Source organism: Strongyloides ratti (assembly GCF_001040885.1).
Source record: "Strongyloides ratti genome assembly S_ratti_ED321, chromosome : X".
Classification (NCBI taxonomy): domain Eukaryota; kingdom Metazoa; phylum Nematoda; class Chromadorea; order Rhabditida; family Strongyloididae; genus Strongyloides; species Strongyloides ratti.
In genome coordinates, this window is record NC_037309.1 from 1,721,237 (window position 1) to 1,740,450 (window position 19,214).

Genomic DNA, 19,214 nt, shown 5'->3' on the forward strand with positions numbered 1-19,214 from the left:
TTATTAATTATTGTTTAAAATACATTAAAAAAGTTTGTAATTAAACAACTTTTTTTTTTATCAAAAGTAACATAGTTAAAGTTGTCTTGTTTTAAATTTTCATACAATTTATCAATATTACATATTTTTTTTATTTTTCAAATAATTTTAATTAACATTATAGTATAAACATGTATAAAACTAATTAAAAATACCTTCTAGCATACACTTTTTAAACAAAAATAATGTTTAAGAGATATTTTAACTTAATTAAATTTTCCATTTTATACTTTTAAAGATAGTATAAAAATATTTACCGTAATTTAATGTTTTTGGAGGAATTTATAATAAGTTAAATTGTTAAACTTAAAATGTAAAATAAAGAAAAGTTAAATACACTTTAACATTGAAAATTTTTATCTAAAAGAAATTATAAAATTTTATAAAGAAAAGTCATATATATATATATATTTATATATATATATCAATGTGAAAAAGTTTAACTTTTCTAAATGTTAACAACCCGCAAAGTTAAAATTTAATGCTAAAGTGACATTATTCAATATTTTCTCTATGAGTTGAAAAAAAAGAAAATTTTTTTGAGTATCTTAATTTAATTAATTTAAATTAAAAAACATTTATTAATCTAATTATAATATTATGTTTAATACTTAAATAATCATGTTTTAATTATTTTTTCAACAAATATTAAATTCATTCAAACATAAAACTACTTTTATTAATTCAGAGAAATATTTAATAATTATTCTATGATTTTATTTTAATAATTCAACAAAAAACATTACAGAATTAAATTTATTAAATTTTTTAAAACTATAAAAACTTAAATTTTTTTTTTCACAGTAATAAGAATATTCTACAATCCCTCAATAATATTGAAAAAAGAATGTTATATTTAAAAAAGAAATAACTTTAAAATTTTTTACTTTTATTATCTGTATTATCATATGTAATCTTATAAATTATATGACATTGGATTTTTAATACTTCATTATATTATTTTGCATAATATCAAGGGATAATTTAAAGATTAAAGTTTATTTTGAAAAGATAGTTTTCACAAATAATAGATAAAGATAATTAAAATTAAATAAAATAACTTTTAATATTTATTTTCTATTGTATAGAAAATAGATTAATCTTCAAAAAAGGAAATTATTTTTATCAACAAAATTTTATTGTTTAAACATTTTTTTTTATATAATATTAGTAATAATTACTTCAACAATAATATTACCTTTTTTTATAAATATAATTTAAAAATAAAAAATTATTTAATTTTTGTATATATGTATAAACCAAAAAATATTATTAAATTGTTAATTATTTTGCACTTTATTTGTAGAATAATTACAGATTAAATTTATGTTCTAGAAAAGAAGATAAAATTATATAGTATATTATTTATAAAATAAAAATTATAATTAAAAAAAATAATTTACTTTTAGATCCCCAAATCATCTTTTATGTGAGATACAATTCTAAGAATAAAAATTTCACTTAGTAAAAATAATTTTTTATTTGCATTTCAATTTTGAAGTTTACTTTTGCAATTTCAATATTATATATTCCGTTCTCTTTTGTAATTCTTGTGAATTAAAATAACAAAATTAGTACTTAAAAGGGTAATGATTGTTAACGAAAAAATTTTTATATTCAATACAATTTAATATACAAATTGATTGTTTGTTTCAGTAAAACATGTTTTTTTTTTTTAATTTTTATATAAGTTATAAATAAAAAATATAAAAAAGATTTGCTATTTTTATGAATTATCAAACTTCTGATTACACCTTTTTTTTATTTACATCATACTACAATTGATAACAATTTTTTTTTTTTTCTAAATATATTTTTAGTAAATTATATGCAAATTACCTTATTTTTAAGATAATTACACAATAAAAAATTTTTTAAAATTTATTTTAAAAGTTTATTTTCATTATCAAACAAATTTTTTAAACAAAAATAGTTTTATTACAAAAATATATGTTAATGATAACTAATTTTTAAATAAATTATTTTTTTTGTTTATACAATGAAAAAATTTGTTTATGATGTTCCTTATGGGTTAAATGTGATTAATAAAATAATCAAGTTTTTGAAATGGAATTTTAATTAAATAGCAATTAGAAAAAAAGCTATACGTCAAAATTTTTTTTTTTCCAACTCATAATTTATATTTTTGTAATTTTACAAATTAAAAATCCATGGTTTCATAAAAAAAAAACTTTTATTATATACTGTAATAAAAAATTAATATATAAAATGTACATAAAATATATAAAACAAGTTCAAGTGATAAACATTAAATAACTATAATTAAAATAAGTACTATTTTTTAAATAAAAGATTATTAAAATTTTTATATAAAATTATATTATTTTAATAAAATGTAAGTTTTAATTAATATTTTTACAAACAAAAAGAAACATGGATAAAGCATATTTTTATTGGACTCCAATGTTTTATTGAAATATATTAATGTTTTATAATAATTTTGATATAAAAAGAAAATTTATTAATATATTTATTTAAAATTTGAAATAATTATATCAATAACAGTAAGTATTGGCTTAAAATATATCATAAAAATTTACTATAAACTCTTTAAATCATCAACAATATAAATAGACAATTGTTATTAATATTTGCAAGATAATTTTTTATTTTTTGTATGATAAAATTAGTGTTCAAAAATGAATGAATTTGAACTTTGATATATAACATATTATTTCATACTAATATTAACAATGCTTTTGTAAATATAAAAATTCAAAAAGTATACATATTTTTAAATATATAATAATTCTTCTAATCTTTTTCTTTAATTGTTATTATTTTTGTTAAACAGAAAAAATGAGTAAATTTTTAATTATTTTTTTTATCAAAAGTTCAAATTTTTAATAATTCAATAAATTAAGGTTAACTGATTCTTTATATCATCATATTATTAATAGAAACATATTTTAAATTACATTTTTTTACTTAAGTATAAATTATTATCAAATAACAAATAAAAAAATATGAAGTATTGAAGTATTTTAGAAAAATGATTGATAAATTATTACCTTTTGTAAAATATTATGTAAATTTTATTAAAAATACTATGGTTGAAAGAATATAAACAACAGTTAATTATATTCAATAATATAAAAAAATATTTTGGTTAATCTATTTATGTAATTAATTTTAATAACAAAAATATTTTAAATAGAAGATAACTATGTTTTATACAGTAATATAGCATAATTATTTTTGAGATATCACAAAATTTTTATTGGTTTATTAAAAATTATAATATATATAAAATTTAAATTATTAAAAGTTTTTAAATTTTAATTAATATGCCTGTAAAAGTCAAATTTTTATGACGTATTTTTATTACTTCAAAAATGATTTATACTTTGTTATGATATTTTTTCTGTGCAAATTTTATTAATAAATTGTGATGAAAATAACTAAACAATTTAAATAGTATGAAATACATTGCTATGTTGTTTTCTTTTTCATTAATTTAACAGAAAATTTTAAATTATTATAATTTTAGTTATTATATTATAATAATAAGCTGCAACTTATTAAGCTTCAAATTATTTAAATAATTTTCATTCAATTTTTGCACAGAAAAGAGATGAAGAAATAATATATGTCTAAAACTTATTTTTGTAATTTTAAAAAAGATGGATATATATATATACATATAAATGGAAAATATAACTTTTAATTTTAATACAGAGTTTTTATTTATTTTAATTTATAGACAAAATAAGAATACTTTAAAAAGTATTTATATAATATAAAAATTTATAGTAAAATTTAGTTTTTATAAATTACAAATTTTTTTTTATATCCATTTTCAATATATATTTTTAATCTTAAAACTGCCAAATATGTTTTTTTAAATTGATAAATGGTATTTGATATATTTATTTAACAACATATAAATAAGATTTATTGTACAGTTTAAAAAAATTTATAAACTCTAAAAAGTTATAAAATAAGAAATATTTCATTTTAAAAAGTAATACTCATTATAAAAAATATTTAAGTTATACTTATATTTTATAAAATTTATAATTTGTTTATATTTTTTTTTATATTCACAAAAAGTACATGAATAAAAAATTTTATTATTTATCTTTTGTTATGTTAGATAATTGCTTAGAATTTCAAATGTTACAAGTATTAATATAATAGATGTTTTATTTATAATGCTATACTGTGAAGAAATCAAAAAGATCTTATCAAAGGGACATTTATTTTAATTTGAACTCACATTACAATTAACAGTCAAAATATTTATACTAAAATATTTTTTTTGTATTCATTTTTAAAAAAAATAATCTTTATTTTGAATTTTTTTTTTATTTTTAAATTATTGAACAAATGTTTTTTTATCTATTATCTTTAAATGTACTATAACATTTTTATGAATTTTCATAGCTTTATCATTTTATTAACATTATAATGTTTCAAATATTTTAACTTCCTAATAATCTTATCAATAAAAAAATTTTTTAACATTTAAAAAAAGAAGAAATTTTATTACATAAAATAATTAACTTTTTGTTATTCATTAAATTTATCAAAATTTAAATATTTTGATTTAAAAGACATTGAAAATTATACAAGAGTTTTGAAATAAAATAACTTAAAAAAAAAATTTTTTTTTAAAAAATAAATATCATAATTTTATCATTAACAAAAATAACTTACTTATAAATTTTTTGTAACTGTATGAAAATTTAAGATAAAAATTTTGAAGATGGTGTACGTGCCATATATCACTTCAGTCGATATAATGGCGACGACCACACCTTTAAAATAAGAATCTTTATTTTTCACATAGTATAAAAATTTTTTTGCCTATGAAAATAAAATATTTCGATACAAACTGAGAAAACTAAAGTGAACTGAAAATTAAGTATCCTTATTTTAACTTATGTATAAACTAACATCATCCATTGCCACTCCCACTTCAACCCTCTTTGTGATAAAAATCAGGCTGTTAATGGGACAATTGATGAAATTATAAATAGTTAATTATGTCTTGTTGTATGACATTGATGGTAAAAAATTGCTTATCTTTTAATATATAATATTGATAAAGGTTTATTTTTTTATTATAAGCATTAAAATTAATATTAATCTTATTATTAATAGTCTTTTAAATCATTTTTATAAGATTAATAATAACCAATTTATTTATTTTTTTTTAATATTATCAAATTTTTATCTAATTAAATTTGAGGAAATTATTATTTTTTAATATATATATTTTAATATACATATGGTATAATTATTTATATTAAATTTTAAATTTTATATGCTTTTGATAATTTTATGACTTTATATTAAAGTTTAATACCTTTGTTAATTTTAAATATTTTAAATTTTAAGTAAATAAAAAAAGTAAATATAATATTATATATAAATATGGTACTTTAAACTTTAATAAAAATAATTATATTTTCATTAGTAATAAATTAATAAAATAATTTGTAATTTCATAAAAACTATTTCATGTTAATATTAAATAAATTCATGATAACATACCATATTAAATTGAATTTTTGGTGGACAGTTAATTATAAATAGTATTTTATATACATGTGTTATTCTTGTAATATTTTATTAACTATTATATCTATTATCTATTTATTAAGTTCTTTAATGCCACTTCTTTTTTGTTAATTTAAGCCCAGTTAGTAAAAAATTTTATTTAAAAGTATTTTTATCTTTAAAATGTATTACAGTTTATTTTCATCTTACTTTGTTTAATTATAAATTTGACTATAGATTACTAATTCATCTTTATACTTTTTAAGATTTTAGAAAAAAATAAATATTGATAAAAATATATACATCCATAAAATTTACACTAAATTTATAATATCTTTTTTCCTATAAAATATTTTATACTTTAAATTTTATGGTAACCTTTTTTTTTAGTTACTTTTAAAAAATAATTAAAAACTTTATAATAAAATAGATTTTTTTTTGTCTTATGATAATTTATATATTTTAACTTAACAATTACTAATAATTATATTTTTATTGTTTCTTTTTAATTTTTATAATGATAACTTACATGCAATATATAATATTTACAGCTCAATTTAAATAAAATATATTTAGCAAATATATAATAAAAAATTTTTTATTTTTAACAATATATACGTTTTATTTTAAAGAATTATTGAAAAGACTGTTTTAATTTAATCGATTATTTCTCTGACTGTTTGATAACAAACAATTTTTATATAAACATTTGCATATGTTTCTATTTGAACAAATAATTTTTTCACACCTTTAAAATAAATGAACGGAACATTAATTTTATCTCTCATAACTTTTTTAAATATGACTTTCCTATCAAATTGTAATATTTATTAATCTTTTTTATTTCTCTAACATATTGTTAATTTTTATCATAATATATATAGAAAGACATACATAAACTATTTTCCAATATCTATATAAGAGTTGTTTTTATAAACAATCATTGTAATGTTTTTTCTCTACATACATTTCTCTACCATTTATATATCGCGTTACAAAAAAAATAAAATAAAATAAAAATAAAAAAAAATAAATATATGACTATATATTTTTTTTTATATCCAATATTTCATACATATGTTAACATTTTCAGTGAACCTTTTTTTTTTATATGATAGTTATTTTATTTGCGTGACTTAATACTAATAAATTATATATTGTAATTTTTATTCTATTTTCTATATATTGAACATATTAAATATATATATTTTTTAAAAATATCTTATTCTTTCAATTTTTCATGTAACGCATTATCAATATATTATTAAGTAATTTTTAACATTTATTTTTTATATATTTTTAGTTTAAAATGGTTAATTTTTTAAATAAGATTGTTGGTAAATTAACAAAACATGATTGGGGTCCGGGACAATCTTTAAATGAAGATCGTTCAAATGAGGCAGCTCTTCCTGGTGGAATGAGAAATCCTCAACAACAAGGAGTTGCAGCAGTACCAACTAGACATGGTGGATTAAGTGAAGCAGCTGCTAGAGCAAGAGAAGCTGCTTTAGCTAGAATTGAAGCACAAAGACAACGTAATCGTCCCCAAAGAGGAGGTATTATTGATCGACAGATCGCTGTTCAACGTCATGAGGAACAAAATATTGAAATTATTCCACCAAGACATGATGAAGTTATTGGACCACAAGAAGGTGAGAGTGCAGATGAACAAATGGAAGGTGAGGAACTTAGTCTTAATAATAGTTATGGCCATGGTAATATAAATAGAAATTTTCCACGTGACAATGGTAGTGGTGATGGGTCAAATGGAAGTATCGGAGAAACTGATGACAGAGATGTAAGTATGACTGATAATTCATTTGTTTTGGAATCAAAAGTTAAATCAGTTAACTTTCTTATGCAAAAACAATTATATAAATTTATAATTGGTAGATTAGATATAGGTAGCTACACAAGAGAGTATGATTTAGATTTTAACTATAATTGTCGATCACCTGAAGAGTGTCACCAAGAAGATTTACGCCGTATTGCTGCTATCGATTATCAATTGAGTGAATTAACTGATGCTGGAACATTAGATGTCACTCACAATCCTCATTTTGAAGATATGGATTATCTTTTATTGAAAATTTTGTTTCCAAATTTTACTACACTTTATATTTGTATGAGAAAAGAAGATAAGCTTAACTACTTGATCCGTCATCTTAGAGACATTCTTACTTATGATCTCCCATTTTTTCTTGAGATCCCAGTTTCACCATTAAAAAAGAAAATTAAGTCTGAGGACAATAATCTTGAAGTATTTAAGATTCATGGTCTTTTTCCATGCGGCTTAGTTTATTTGAAGTATGACAATGAAATTCAAGATCAAATTGAAGCTGCTAACGAAGGAAAAGAATTTGATTACGTTAAACCAAATTTTTAAAAAAAATTAAAAAAAAAAAAAGTTTTATTTTTCGCAATTATATATGATATTTTTTCGATTTTAACATTTTGCAAAAAATATTGTAAATTGCTTTTGTAGAAGTGATTATCACTTAATTGATTTCTTTTATATGATATTTAACATTTTTTACTAATAGCAACAAAAAATAATATATATATATATTTTATTTACTTTATTATTTTAATTTCTAATATAATAATAAATTTTCTATTAAATAAGTATCTTTTTTCGTTATTTTTTTTTATGTATTAAATTATTTAGTTATGTTAAAGAAAAATAAATAATATATGAGGATCCTGAGCATAACTAATTTTAAATTAAATATTGGTTAATAATTTAAAAAAAATAATTATATATGTATATATAACTTTTAAAAAACGATTTTAATAGTTTATACTTGCAAACTTCTTATTTTTATTTTGTATTGGGATATCCTTCAGTTGTTGAAGAATAATTAAGACCATCTTCAAGTGGAGGAGTTTTTTTAATAGAATGAATTGAGATATTATCTGTTACCGGCACAATTTTTTTTTTTTTATCATGCTTTTGTTCTTCTGGCACAATTTTACTAAATGGTAAAGCTGTATAAACAATAGGGAGAACAACAAGTCCATGCATCATACCTAAACCAACAACAAGTGTAACAACTTTAACAAATACTTGTACCATATATGCATGAATAAGTGCAAGAACAAGTATAGAAAGTATTGTTGATGAACCAGCTTGTACCATTGGCATTGCAATAGATTTTAAAGCATGAGTTAGTCTTTCACGGCGATCCTATAAGAAAAAAAAATAAAATTTAAAAATTAATTATAATTTACATATATAAAAATTATTATTTTTTCTTTAAATATTATTTTAATTATAACTTACATCATGGTCACTTTTATAATAATGAAAACTGATATGTGCAATAAAGTCTACTGAAAAACCAATAGCCATAAGGGTTGTCGCCATTGAAATTGGATCTAAATCAATGTCCCAAAAATATAATAATCCAAATACACCAAGGTTAATAGACATAATACTTGCGACTCCAGATATAATAGTTGAAATATTTGGTGTAAAACATACTAATACAATTGTCATACATAATAAAGCATAAAATACAGTTTGCTGTGTTACAGGAGGAATAGATAATAATTGATCAGCATACAATGAAAAATCTTCATATATTGTTAGATTAAAATTTGGAAACTCTTCTGCAAGTCCTCTCCAATGTTGTAATAATTCTAATCTTTCTGACCATGCAATAGCATTTGCAAAACCAGTAGAAAAGAAAAATTTATGAATACAATTTGGATTTTCAATATAACAATCACTAACATTTCCAATACTTACAAAATGACTCCATTTATGATATTCAGTTAATGAAAAGAATTCTGGAAGATATTTATACTTAAAATCAATTGATCCTCTATTTTGTAAACCAATAAATGGAAGATATGCATTTAACCACATTTGACTACTTGATGGTCCAACACTTCTAAGTGATGTTTCAAATTTATTTAATATTTTCATTATTTCAGGTATTGCATCAGGATTAGAAAGATTTCCTGGATTATTAACAAAAACAATCATTTGACCACCTTCTTTAAATATAATATTATTTTGAATTCTAACTAATGGAAGTAATGGTGAATCATCTAAAAATAATTTTTCAGATGTCAAACCAACTTTTATTTGTAATACACCATATATACTAAAACCCCAATATAATATTAATACTATTGAAATAAAACATTTTGCAAAAAAGCTCATTGAAAAAGTGACCCAATAATCAACAAAATTATTAATTATTTGTTCCACTTTCTTTTCTAAAGTACTTTTCTCTTTTATTGTATTTTTTTTCTTGTCATAATTTTTAACATTAATAAACCAATAATATCCATGACCATTTCTTTCTTCTCTATGTCCACCAAAAACAAGAACTGCTGTAAAAAAGAATATTTGATAAATATAATCATATATAACAGAAACTGTAACAAAAACACAAAATATTTTTATTGCTGGTGTTGGAGTATATATTCCTATACCAAATGAAAGTAAATTTGTTAATGATGTTATTGTTATAGATGGTCCAGCATCAGCTAACATATGTGCAATTTTATCACGAATCGGTAAATTATCATCAGTATGACGATAGGAATGAAGAAATATAAAAACATCATCAACACCAATAGCCATAATAAGAAATGGTACAACTGTAACTATTGGAATAAATTCATAATTAAACCAAAATAATGTACCAAATGATGCAATTAATGATAGTGGTGGACAAAGAACACCAAAAAATGCTTCCCATGGTCTTGATTTAACAACATCTTTATCTAATGATGAAAATATTGTAAATACCAAAACAACAATAAATGATACAGACATTAATGGTGCTGCTTGAACACCAGTTCTACGTATTTCTTCTGAAACTAAACCTTCTGATGTTGTAAATACTTTAATATATGGATCATTAACAGATGACAATGAAAAATCAAGAACAGCATGTTCCCAAAGACTCATAACTTTTTCCATTGTTTCATTAGAATAAATTGCATTAAAATTAATTGATATTAATCCAACACTTTTAATAAGTTTTGATCTTTCAGATGTCTCAACTTTAAAAATATTATTAGCTAAATATACTGTATGCCCAAAAACATCCATTGATGGGTAAGTTAATTTAACATTATTTGTTTTTCTTTGTTTTGAATCTCTATACATAGTTAAAAATATACTAACAGCATCAGACGTCTCACATTGTGCTCCACAAAAATCAGAATATGCATATTTTTTACCATTATATGTAACATTAAGTTGATATTGTAAAAAATTTTCAATTTCCATTGCTCTATCAATATATCCAGGTCTTAAAATATCACCATCATCTTGTGATTGTAATGCAACAACCAATGTAAATGGTTTACCATAATCTTTAAAAAAATCTCGTGCAATGGCAAATTCTCTTCTAGAGGGAGAATCTTCTGCAGAGAAATGATCACGTACATTATTAACTTCTTTAAAATTTTTTGCCCCAATACCTAAGATAAGTGTTAAAATAATTCTAAAAAAAAAAAGTTAATAATTATATAAAAATTAAAAAAAAAAATTTTTACTTACGATCCATAAAAACAAAAATAACAGTGATCATAAATCCACAAACCAAGTTTGAAAAATCCATTTTTAATAGCATTCTCTAGCCATAATAATGGCTGCATATTTTTTTATCTAAAAAAAAAAGAAGATAATAATATTATACAATACAATATATATGAAAGTGATTATAATTATATTTAAGATATACAATATCAACACCTACAAATTGAAATTGTTAATTAAATTACATAATAATTGGAAAGGATAATCAACAAATTGCAAATGGGAAAAATTTATCTTGAAACAAGTTTACAATTAAAAAGAAGTCACATCCTTTTAAAACACCTTAAATCTCATTATAAAATATTCTATAATATAAATTTCACACATAACCATAATTATTAGAATGAATAAAACAAAGATATAAACCTAATTAGACATGGTGATAACAAATATATTTTAATATATATATTTATATATATAATTAAGTATGTAAATGAGGAATTTTTATAGTATGATTGTCAAAGATCTGTGAACAGATCACTATATATTTTTATTAAGGTGATTATGTAGGTCAAATTTTGTGGATACTTAAAAACGAATCACAGTTTTCTTTTGGCTATCTAATTGAAACTCATAAGAAGTTAGAAAAGTTATTGTATATATATTTAATTTTGGTCAATCAAATATTTTGTAAATATATATGTATATATTTGTTATAATAATTATGAAAGTTATCATAAAAAGATAAATAGATTAAAGATAAAAAGAAATCTTATTATCATAAAAGTGATTGTTAAAGAATTAATTATATATATGATAATATTTCTATGAATAAAGGTAAAAGAATGTTCATTTTTATTAATTATTTAAGATATATAAAATTTAATCATATCGTCTTTTTAATCCAGAAATATAAATATATGATTATTGTTTATGTAAGATGATATACAATTATAAAATATTGTTTTGTTGTCAAAATCTGACAAATAACTAAAAATAAATGGTAATAAAAAAATTTTTTTTAATAAAAAATAATTAAAGAAATTTAATAACAAGCATACGATCATTTTATATATTTAAAAAAAATTTTATTTACAAGCAAAAAATTATATAAAAAAGTAATTTATATGTTTAGTAACAAAATATTGTTTTTAAAATCTAGATAAGAATAAAATAAATATATAATAAATTAGATTTTTTTATGGACATTAAGATGTTATATATTTTTAAAAGTATAATGAAAAAATTTTGAATTTTTTTTTAAAAAAATAAAAGAAAAAAAAAGAGAAAGATTATTATTGTAATTTAAAAATAATAAACTGAGTTATGATGGTAATGACAAGTTTAAGATTTCTTGTATAAAAGTAAAAATTTTACTAGTAACATTAATATAATAATCAAAGTAATTTAACAAGGAACATATATTATAAAAGTAAGATAAAATCTTTTGTTAAATTTTATAAAATGACAATAATGAACAAGTGTAGAATATGTTATAAATAATGTTTTAAATTTCGAAAATATTAATAAGATTAAATTCATTTAACAATTATTTCATTTATAAAAAAAAAAAAGAAGGATTGTTTGTAAAGATGAAATGAAAAAAGAAATATTATATAGTACATACTTATATTTTATTAAACAAAAACATAACTATTATAACATAATAATAGTTTAACTTTTTCTTTCATTGAAAATTTTATAGAATTATAAATACAATTTTTAATCATAAATATATATATCATTGGTTTATGTTTATCTCAAATGATTTGATTAAAAGTAAAATCTATGGTATGTCAAAAAAAAAGTTTTTTTACTTTATATAATATATTAATCATCATTGTTATTGATATTATTATAATAAATATTCAGTTAAAGTATTTATACATAATCAAGAAGTTTTACTTCAAATATCATTATTTTACGCATTAATGAAAATGGATTGAAAAGGCAAAACTAACTAGTTTATTGTTACTCTAACTTATTTATAATAATATTTTCCCTTTTTCTTTTATTCATGATTTGGATAAACAGAATTCGATACAAAATTATTAAAAAAAAATTTTTTTTTTAAATATTTTGTTAGGTAGTAATCTGTTCTTAACATATTATAATGTGACACTCATTATATATAACAGTAATTATTTATAAAATTTTGTCTTTAACAAAATATAGAAAAAAAAAAACATTTTATATGTATATTTGTAAATATTTAAATCAACAAAATAAATAGGTATATTTAAAAAAACGTATACAAAAGGAATGATTAAAATATATAAATGTTACACTATTTATATCTACAAAATTTTCAAATTTTATTATTCATTTAAGATAAAAATTTTTATGAGTATAAAATTTTTTTTAATGATCTAATCCAATAAAAAGTTCAAGAAATATAAATTCAAGTATATCATTAATTTTAACAATTATTTTATTAATTTATATATATAAAAGCATTAGTCAATTGTGACAAATCAGAATAAAGTATAAATGTAATGATGCACATAAAATATTTTAGACATATCCGGTAACAAATTAAATTTAGTCAAAGTTATTTATTCAAAATAATAAAGATAAATGAAATAGTTTAATGTCTGTATAAAAGTATTATATTAATAAAATAATTTTGTAGGATATATTCTGACTCATCATATTAACAAAAGAAAATTTTATGATAAATAAAATTAAATATATTGCTATATATAAACTAAATTTTATTTAATGATCTAATGATAATTAGAAAATTATTTTATGCCATTAAATATCTATAATTAAAATATACATTTTTTTTTACATTCGGAACAAAAGTAAAATTTATTTATCTTACTTAATAAAGTTAACGATAAATTTATGTTATCTAATTCTTTTGATACAAATTAAATTTGTTTGTTTTTAAGATCTATTGTATAAATATACTAAATATAATAAATTTAACCTTTTTTATTTTATAAAGAAAAAAAGTATTTTTTTTAAAGTAATTTTCTTAATTAACAAAAAAAATATTTTAATAAACCCAACAACCTGAAAATAGTAACAAAAATTTGTAAAAGTTTGTTTTTTCAATAAACTTTATTATACTGCTTCATTAAATTTAAATATATTAATTCTTTAAAATTTCACCTGAGTTAAACTTTAAAAATAGGTTATTTTATTTATTAAATTAAATTTTGCTTTATTTATATTATTTTATTTCTCTTGTTTTTCTTGTTTAATACTATTATGCTGTGTTTACAGGAATTAAAAATGCAGTTTTGAATATTTTTAAATAAAATTTTTTATTATTTTTTTAAAAGATAAACATTTCAAATATCCATTTAAATAAATTTAAAATTATTATATATTGGTGAAAAATTTTTATTTAAGAAAATTACTAAATGAATATCATTTATTGTAAACTACATCAAAAAAAAAAAATCTTCAAAAATATGAATAATATGTAAATATATGAAATAAAATGGTTGATTATAATAATACAAAAGTAACATTCTTAAAAAATTTATCATTTAAAACATTAAACTATGCTAATAGAAATAAATTAACTGACTCTTTAAAAAAAAATTAAACATTTTATGTAAGCAAACTTTTTATTTTTAAATTTTCTTTGTATCTTCTCTTTTTTTTTTATTTTAAAGAATGTCTTCAATTTTGAACAAATTTTTTGATATAAATTTTGTTTTATCTAAAGAATAATTTATTTATTAACCATTACATTTTATTAAAATTAAATATTTTAACTTTTTTTTTATCATAAACAAATAATTAATGTTTTTTTTTTCTGTATTTTCTCAATAATTACAATTAATAATACATATTTTATTAATAATTTTTTTAATATATAGTTCTTTTAATATAAACTCAAACAATAACATGCAAAAAATGGTTTTTTTTTAACTGACTTTTTATACTTTATTATTACAAATTATCATTAAACAATTGGAAAAGTCTTAATTAATATAATTTAAATATTCATTGTTACTAAGATTTTACACGTATAATAATATGTATGATGTTGTCTATTCTATAAACTGGCACTTCAAACGTAACTAATAATGAATCAATGACACACTCAATTAGTTTGTTGCAACATTATATTATATAAAATAGAAATGTGTGTATTTATATATACATATATATATGTATATATACGCATCTTCTGTTTTAGAAATATACAACAAGTATGTTATTGATGTTATTAATAAATTTATACAAAAAAAAAGTGTTAAAAATTTATTATTTTTTTATAATATTTTATTTGTAAAAATTTAAATACTTTTTATTAAAAAAATTTCTTATATTTTCATTCTACTTATAACTTTTACTAAGTTACACGACAAAATTAGTTAACATATATATATATATATATAAATTTTATAATTTTATAAAAAATACATATATATATATATAATTATTAATTTTCATTTTCTATTATTCTAATATTTCTTAGCAACAATTTTATAAATATTTTTTCATTTTTATATGTCAAAAAATGAAATATTTCTAGTTATTAACTTTATAAATGTTCATTGACCAGTAATGGAGTATTCTAATTTACTTTAATCTAAAAAAAATAACAATTGTATAGTGTTAATTGAAAAGTACAATGTTTATAAAAAAAAATGTGATGAATAAATTTTATGGAAAAAAATAAAAAAATTTATTAAAAGCTTTTATTTAAATATTTTAAATATTTTTTATATTACCAATATTATTAAAAGAATATTTGTTAAAATGTCTCTCTAATACTAATTGTAATTCATTAAAATAAACATTAATGTGATGTCTAATGTATTATACAAGAAAGTGAATTTTTTTATAATGATATTGATACAAAAATGAAAAAAAAAAAGATAATATTTAAAGACTGTAACGATTAAGATAGTTGTCATTATCTAAAACTTAACATGTATATTATTTTTATAGGGTATATAAATATAGTTATTGATCATTTTGATAATTCATTTTTGATTATACAATAGTTTAATAATTATATAAATGTATAACCTTTTTTTGTTTATTTATACTACTATTTTATTGTTTTTTTTAGATATCTTATAAATATGTTTAATGTTGTTTTTGTTCTTGGACCACCTGGTTCTGGTAAAGGAACACAATGTACAAAAATACAAGAAGTATGTTTTTCTTTAATATATTTATTTAATTTAAATATTATATTATTATTTTTATTTATTTTTTTTTTTTAAGACTTTTGGATATGTTCACTTAAGTGCTGGTGATTTACTTCGAGAAGAAAGAAATAGAGAAGGTTCTAAATATGGTGAACTTATTGAAACACATATTAGAAATGGAAGTATTGTTCCTGTTGAAATAACATGTGCCTTACTTAAAAACGCCATGTTACAACATCCAAATGCAAAAGGATTTCTTGTTGATGGATTTCCCAGAAACCAGGATAATCTTGATGGATGGAATAAAGAAATGGCGGGTCACGTAAATCTCAAATTTGTTCTTTATTTAACTTGTAGTGAAGAAATGTGTCTTCAAAGATGCCTTGGTCGTGGACAAGGTCGTAGTGATGATAATGAAGAAAGTTTAAAGAAACGCATTCAAACATATAACAATCAGACAATGGATATTATTCAATATTTTACAAGAGCAAATTTAATTCGTAAAATAGAGTCTGTTGGAAATGTTGATGAAATTTTTGATAAGGTCAAAATCTTGTTTGAATAATTATTATAAAAAAAAATTTAATAAAAAAAAAATGTTAGCTTTTTATGATAAAATAAATAACAATGTTTGAATTTATAGTTATTGTAAATAATGGTACCACTTTAGTTGAATTATTTATTATTATAACAAATATTTTCAATAGACATTATCTTTTTTAATTGGTAATTTGAACTAATTTAAAGAAATAATTTATACATTTAATAATTAAAAAGAATGATTGATATTTCCAGTTATTATCAATTTCTTAAAAGGTATAATCACTTTAAATAAATTTTTAAAATTTATACATAATATAAAATTATATATCCTGATTAATTTTATATATTTATACTTTTAATATTTTATTTTTCTTTTGATTTGACATACAATTTTGATGGCCTACTTAACATATCAAGTCTATTTATTTTTTATCATAATTATTAGTACAATCTTGCAAATATATACTATTAGTGATTTTTCTTTACAATGTAAAAAAGGATATCATATTACAGCTATCAAAAGAGTTGCATCACTATATCATAAAGGTCCTGGTAGTTTTCAAGTTGAATGCCAACTTTTAGATACTGAAATTCAAAAAGTTTCATGTGAAAAATTAACAACAGCACCTCAATGTAATGGACAATTAGAAGGTTGTTCAGGTAACCAGTTTTTAACAGGATTTCATGGTTATTCTCTTACCAATGACTCAAATGTTGTTTTGTATGTTATAAAAATATCTTATTATTTTTATTTATTAAAAAAAAATTATATATTTATATATATTTGTTTTTAGGCTTGATCCAATTTGTTGTTCATCATCTAATGTTAAAATTGATTCACTTTCCTGTTCATCAGAAAGAATTAATAATGTTGGTAAACCATTTTCACATAAATTAGAAACGAGTGATTTTTCATATCGTGGAATGCAATGTTGGCATCAATATAAAAGTTCTGATAATACTTTATTAGATATTGTAGTAAAATTAGAAGTTTGTACAATAACATCAAGTACTTTTAATTCTAAAAGAAATTGGAAATTAGGTAAAAAAATTAATATGAAATTAAAAAAATATATATTATCTTTTTTTTTTTTTATAGAAAGTTGTCCACCTTGTAAATGTTTTTGTGGTATACAACATTGTCCTGGAGGAAAGATACCTGTAAAGATTATACACAAACATTTTTTGCCAAACGAATGCAGTTGCAATTGTCAATGTGCATATAAATGTATTTAAGTATAATTTAAGATTATTTATTTACACATTAAATACTTTTTATTCATATGCGTAAACTTTACAAGTAAAATATAATTTTTATTAAAATATTTAATCATCTGTTTTTTTTTATATTTAATAACATTTCTATTTAAAAACAAATAAAATTGTATTTCTTATTTTTAACTAAAACAATTTTATTTAACGATTTTTATTAAAAAAAATTATGATATAAATAAGAGATGATTAAAGATTACTGTTTTAATATAGTAATTAACAAAAATTTGAGTGAATATTGTTGACAAATGATTAGATATAGATTTACATTATTTTTCTATCGTAATGCTTAAATATTTCTCAATGCAATTATACTTAATTGCTATCGCAATTTTTTAAATTTTTTAAATCATTTCATTTTTACTTATCTTTACTATTATACATGATTATTATTATTTTTTTTACTAATAATTAAATTTTTTATAAACATTAAATCATAATTCAATGTTAATATATTTAAATAATAACATTTAATTTTTTATATACATTATTAATTAATTGATTAAGAAGTAAAATATTAAATAAATTAATTATTTTTACATTCCAGAACTTTAAATATTAATATGTTTTTATCATTGTTGACAATACCTTTCTTCTTTATTAATAAACTGGCATTTGGGTTAAGAGGGCATATGATATATATATATTATAACTTATCGCCCTCGCTTCTCACATCCTTTAAATAATCATCTTCACTCATTGTCATAGTCTATATAATTTTTCATTATCAAAAGTGATCATTATATCAATTCATATTAAACAAATCTTCAGTCCTCACTTTTTAGCTTTTATATATTGAGGAGATAAATTTATTACGTTATAAAAGTTTACTACTCTTCTTGACTAAATCTTTTATCACTATTTTATTTCTATTCTCATTTTGTGGTTACCTATTCTTAGATTATTATAAAAGTAGTATACAATTTCATTTTGTCCAATAATATATTTATAATGTCCAATAAATATTATTATGAAAAGAAAAAAAAAATATGTAAAATTACTTATATTTATTTATTAAAAGCGATTTTTCTTTAACTATATTATATATATATTATTTTTTATCACATTATTTCATTTATAAATACACATATTAAATATATACTTAATTACTTGTCGTGATATAACATAGTGTCAAAAATATTTATATCAAAATTCTTGTTGTTTAAAGATTAAATATTTTAACATATGTACTATTATTATAAAAA

At 18.8% G+C, this 19,214-nt stretch overlaps 4 protein-coding genes across 4 annotated transcripts; 3 read left to right on the forward strand and 1 right to left on the reverse strand.

Moving 5' to 3' along the window:
• Positions 1-6,874: 6,874 nt before the first annotated feature.
• On the forward strand, positions 6,875-7,951 carry SRAE_X000036900 (Hypothetical protein; the record flags this gene model as incomplete). The annotated part of the gene is made up of 1 exon (XM_024644706.1): positions 6,875-7,951. The coding sequence occupies one exon, from the start codon at positions 6,875-6,877 to the stop codon at positions 7,949-7,951; it is 1,077 nt and encodes a 358-aa protein (XP_024510238.1).
• A 435-nt stretch (positions 7,952-8,386) lies between these two features.
• On the reverse strand, positions 8,387-11,187 carry SRAE_X000037000 (Sterol-sensing domain and Patched family-containing protein; the record flags this gene model as incomplete). The annotated part of the gene is made up of 3 exons (XM_024644708.1): positions 8,387-8,752; positions 8,849-11,033; positions 11,090-11,187. The coding sequence occupies 3 exons, from the start codon at positions 11,185-11,187 to the stop codon at positions 8,387-8,389; spliced, it is 2,649 nt and encodes an 882-aa protein (XP_024510239.1).
• A 4,938-nt stretch (positions 11,188-16,125) lies between these two features.
• On the forward strand, positions 16,126-16,759 carry SRAE_X000037100 (UMP-CMP kinase; the record flags this gene model as incomplete). The annotated part of the gene is made up of 2 exons (XM_024644709.1): positions 16,126-16,197; positions 16,271-16,759. The coding sequence occupies 2 exons, from the start codon at positions 16,126-16,128 to the stop codon at positions 16,757-16,759; spliced, it is 561 nt and encodes a 186-aa protein (XP_024510240.1).
• A 373-nt stretch (positions 16,760-17,132) lies between these two features.
• On the forward strand, positions 17,133-17,973 carry SRAE_X000037200 (Hypothetical protein; the record flags this gene model as incomplete). The annotated part of the gene is made up of 3 exons (XM_024644710.1): positions 17,133-17,458; positions 17,532-17,779; positions 17,837-17,973. 3 exons carry the CDS (start codon positions 17,133-17,135, stop codon positions 17,971-17,973), a joined length of 711 nt encoding a protein of 236 aa, XP_024510241.1.
• Between the last annotated feature and the right edge of the window lie 1,241 nt (positions 17,974-19,214).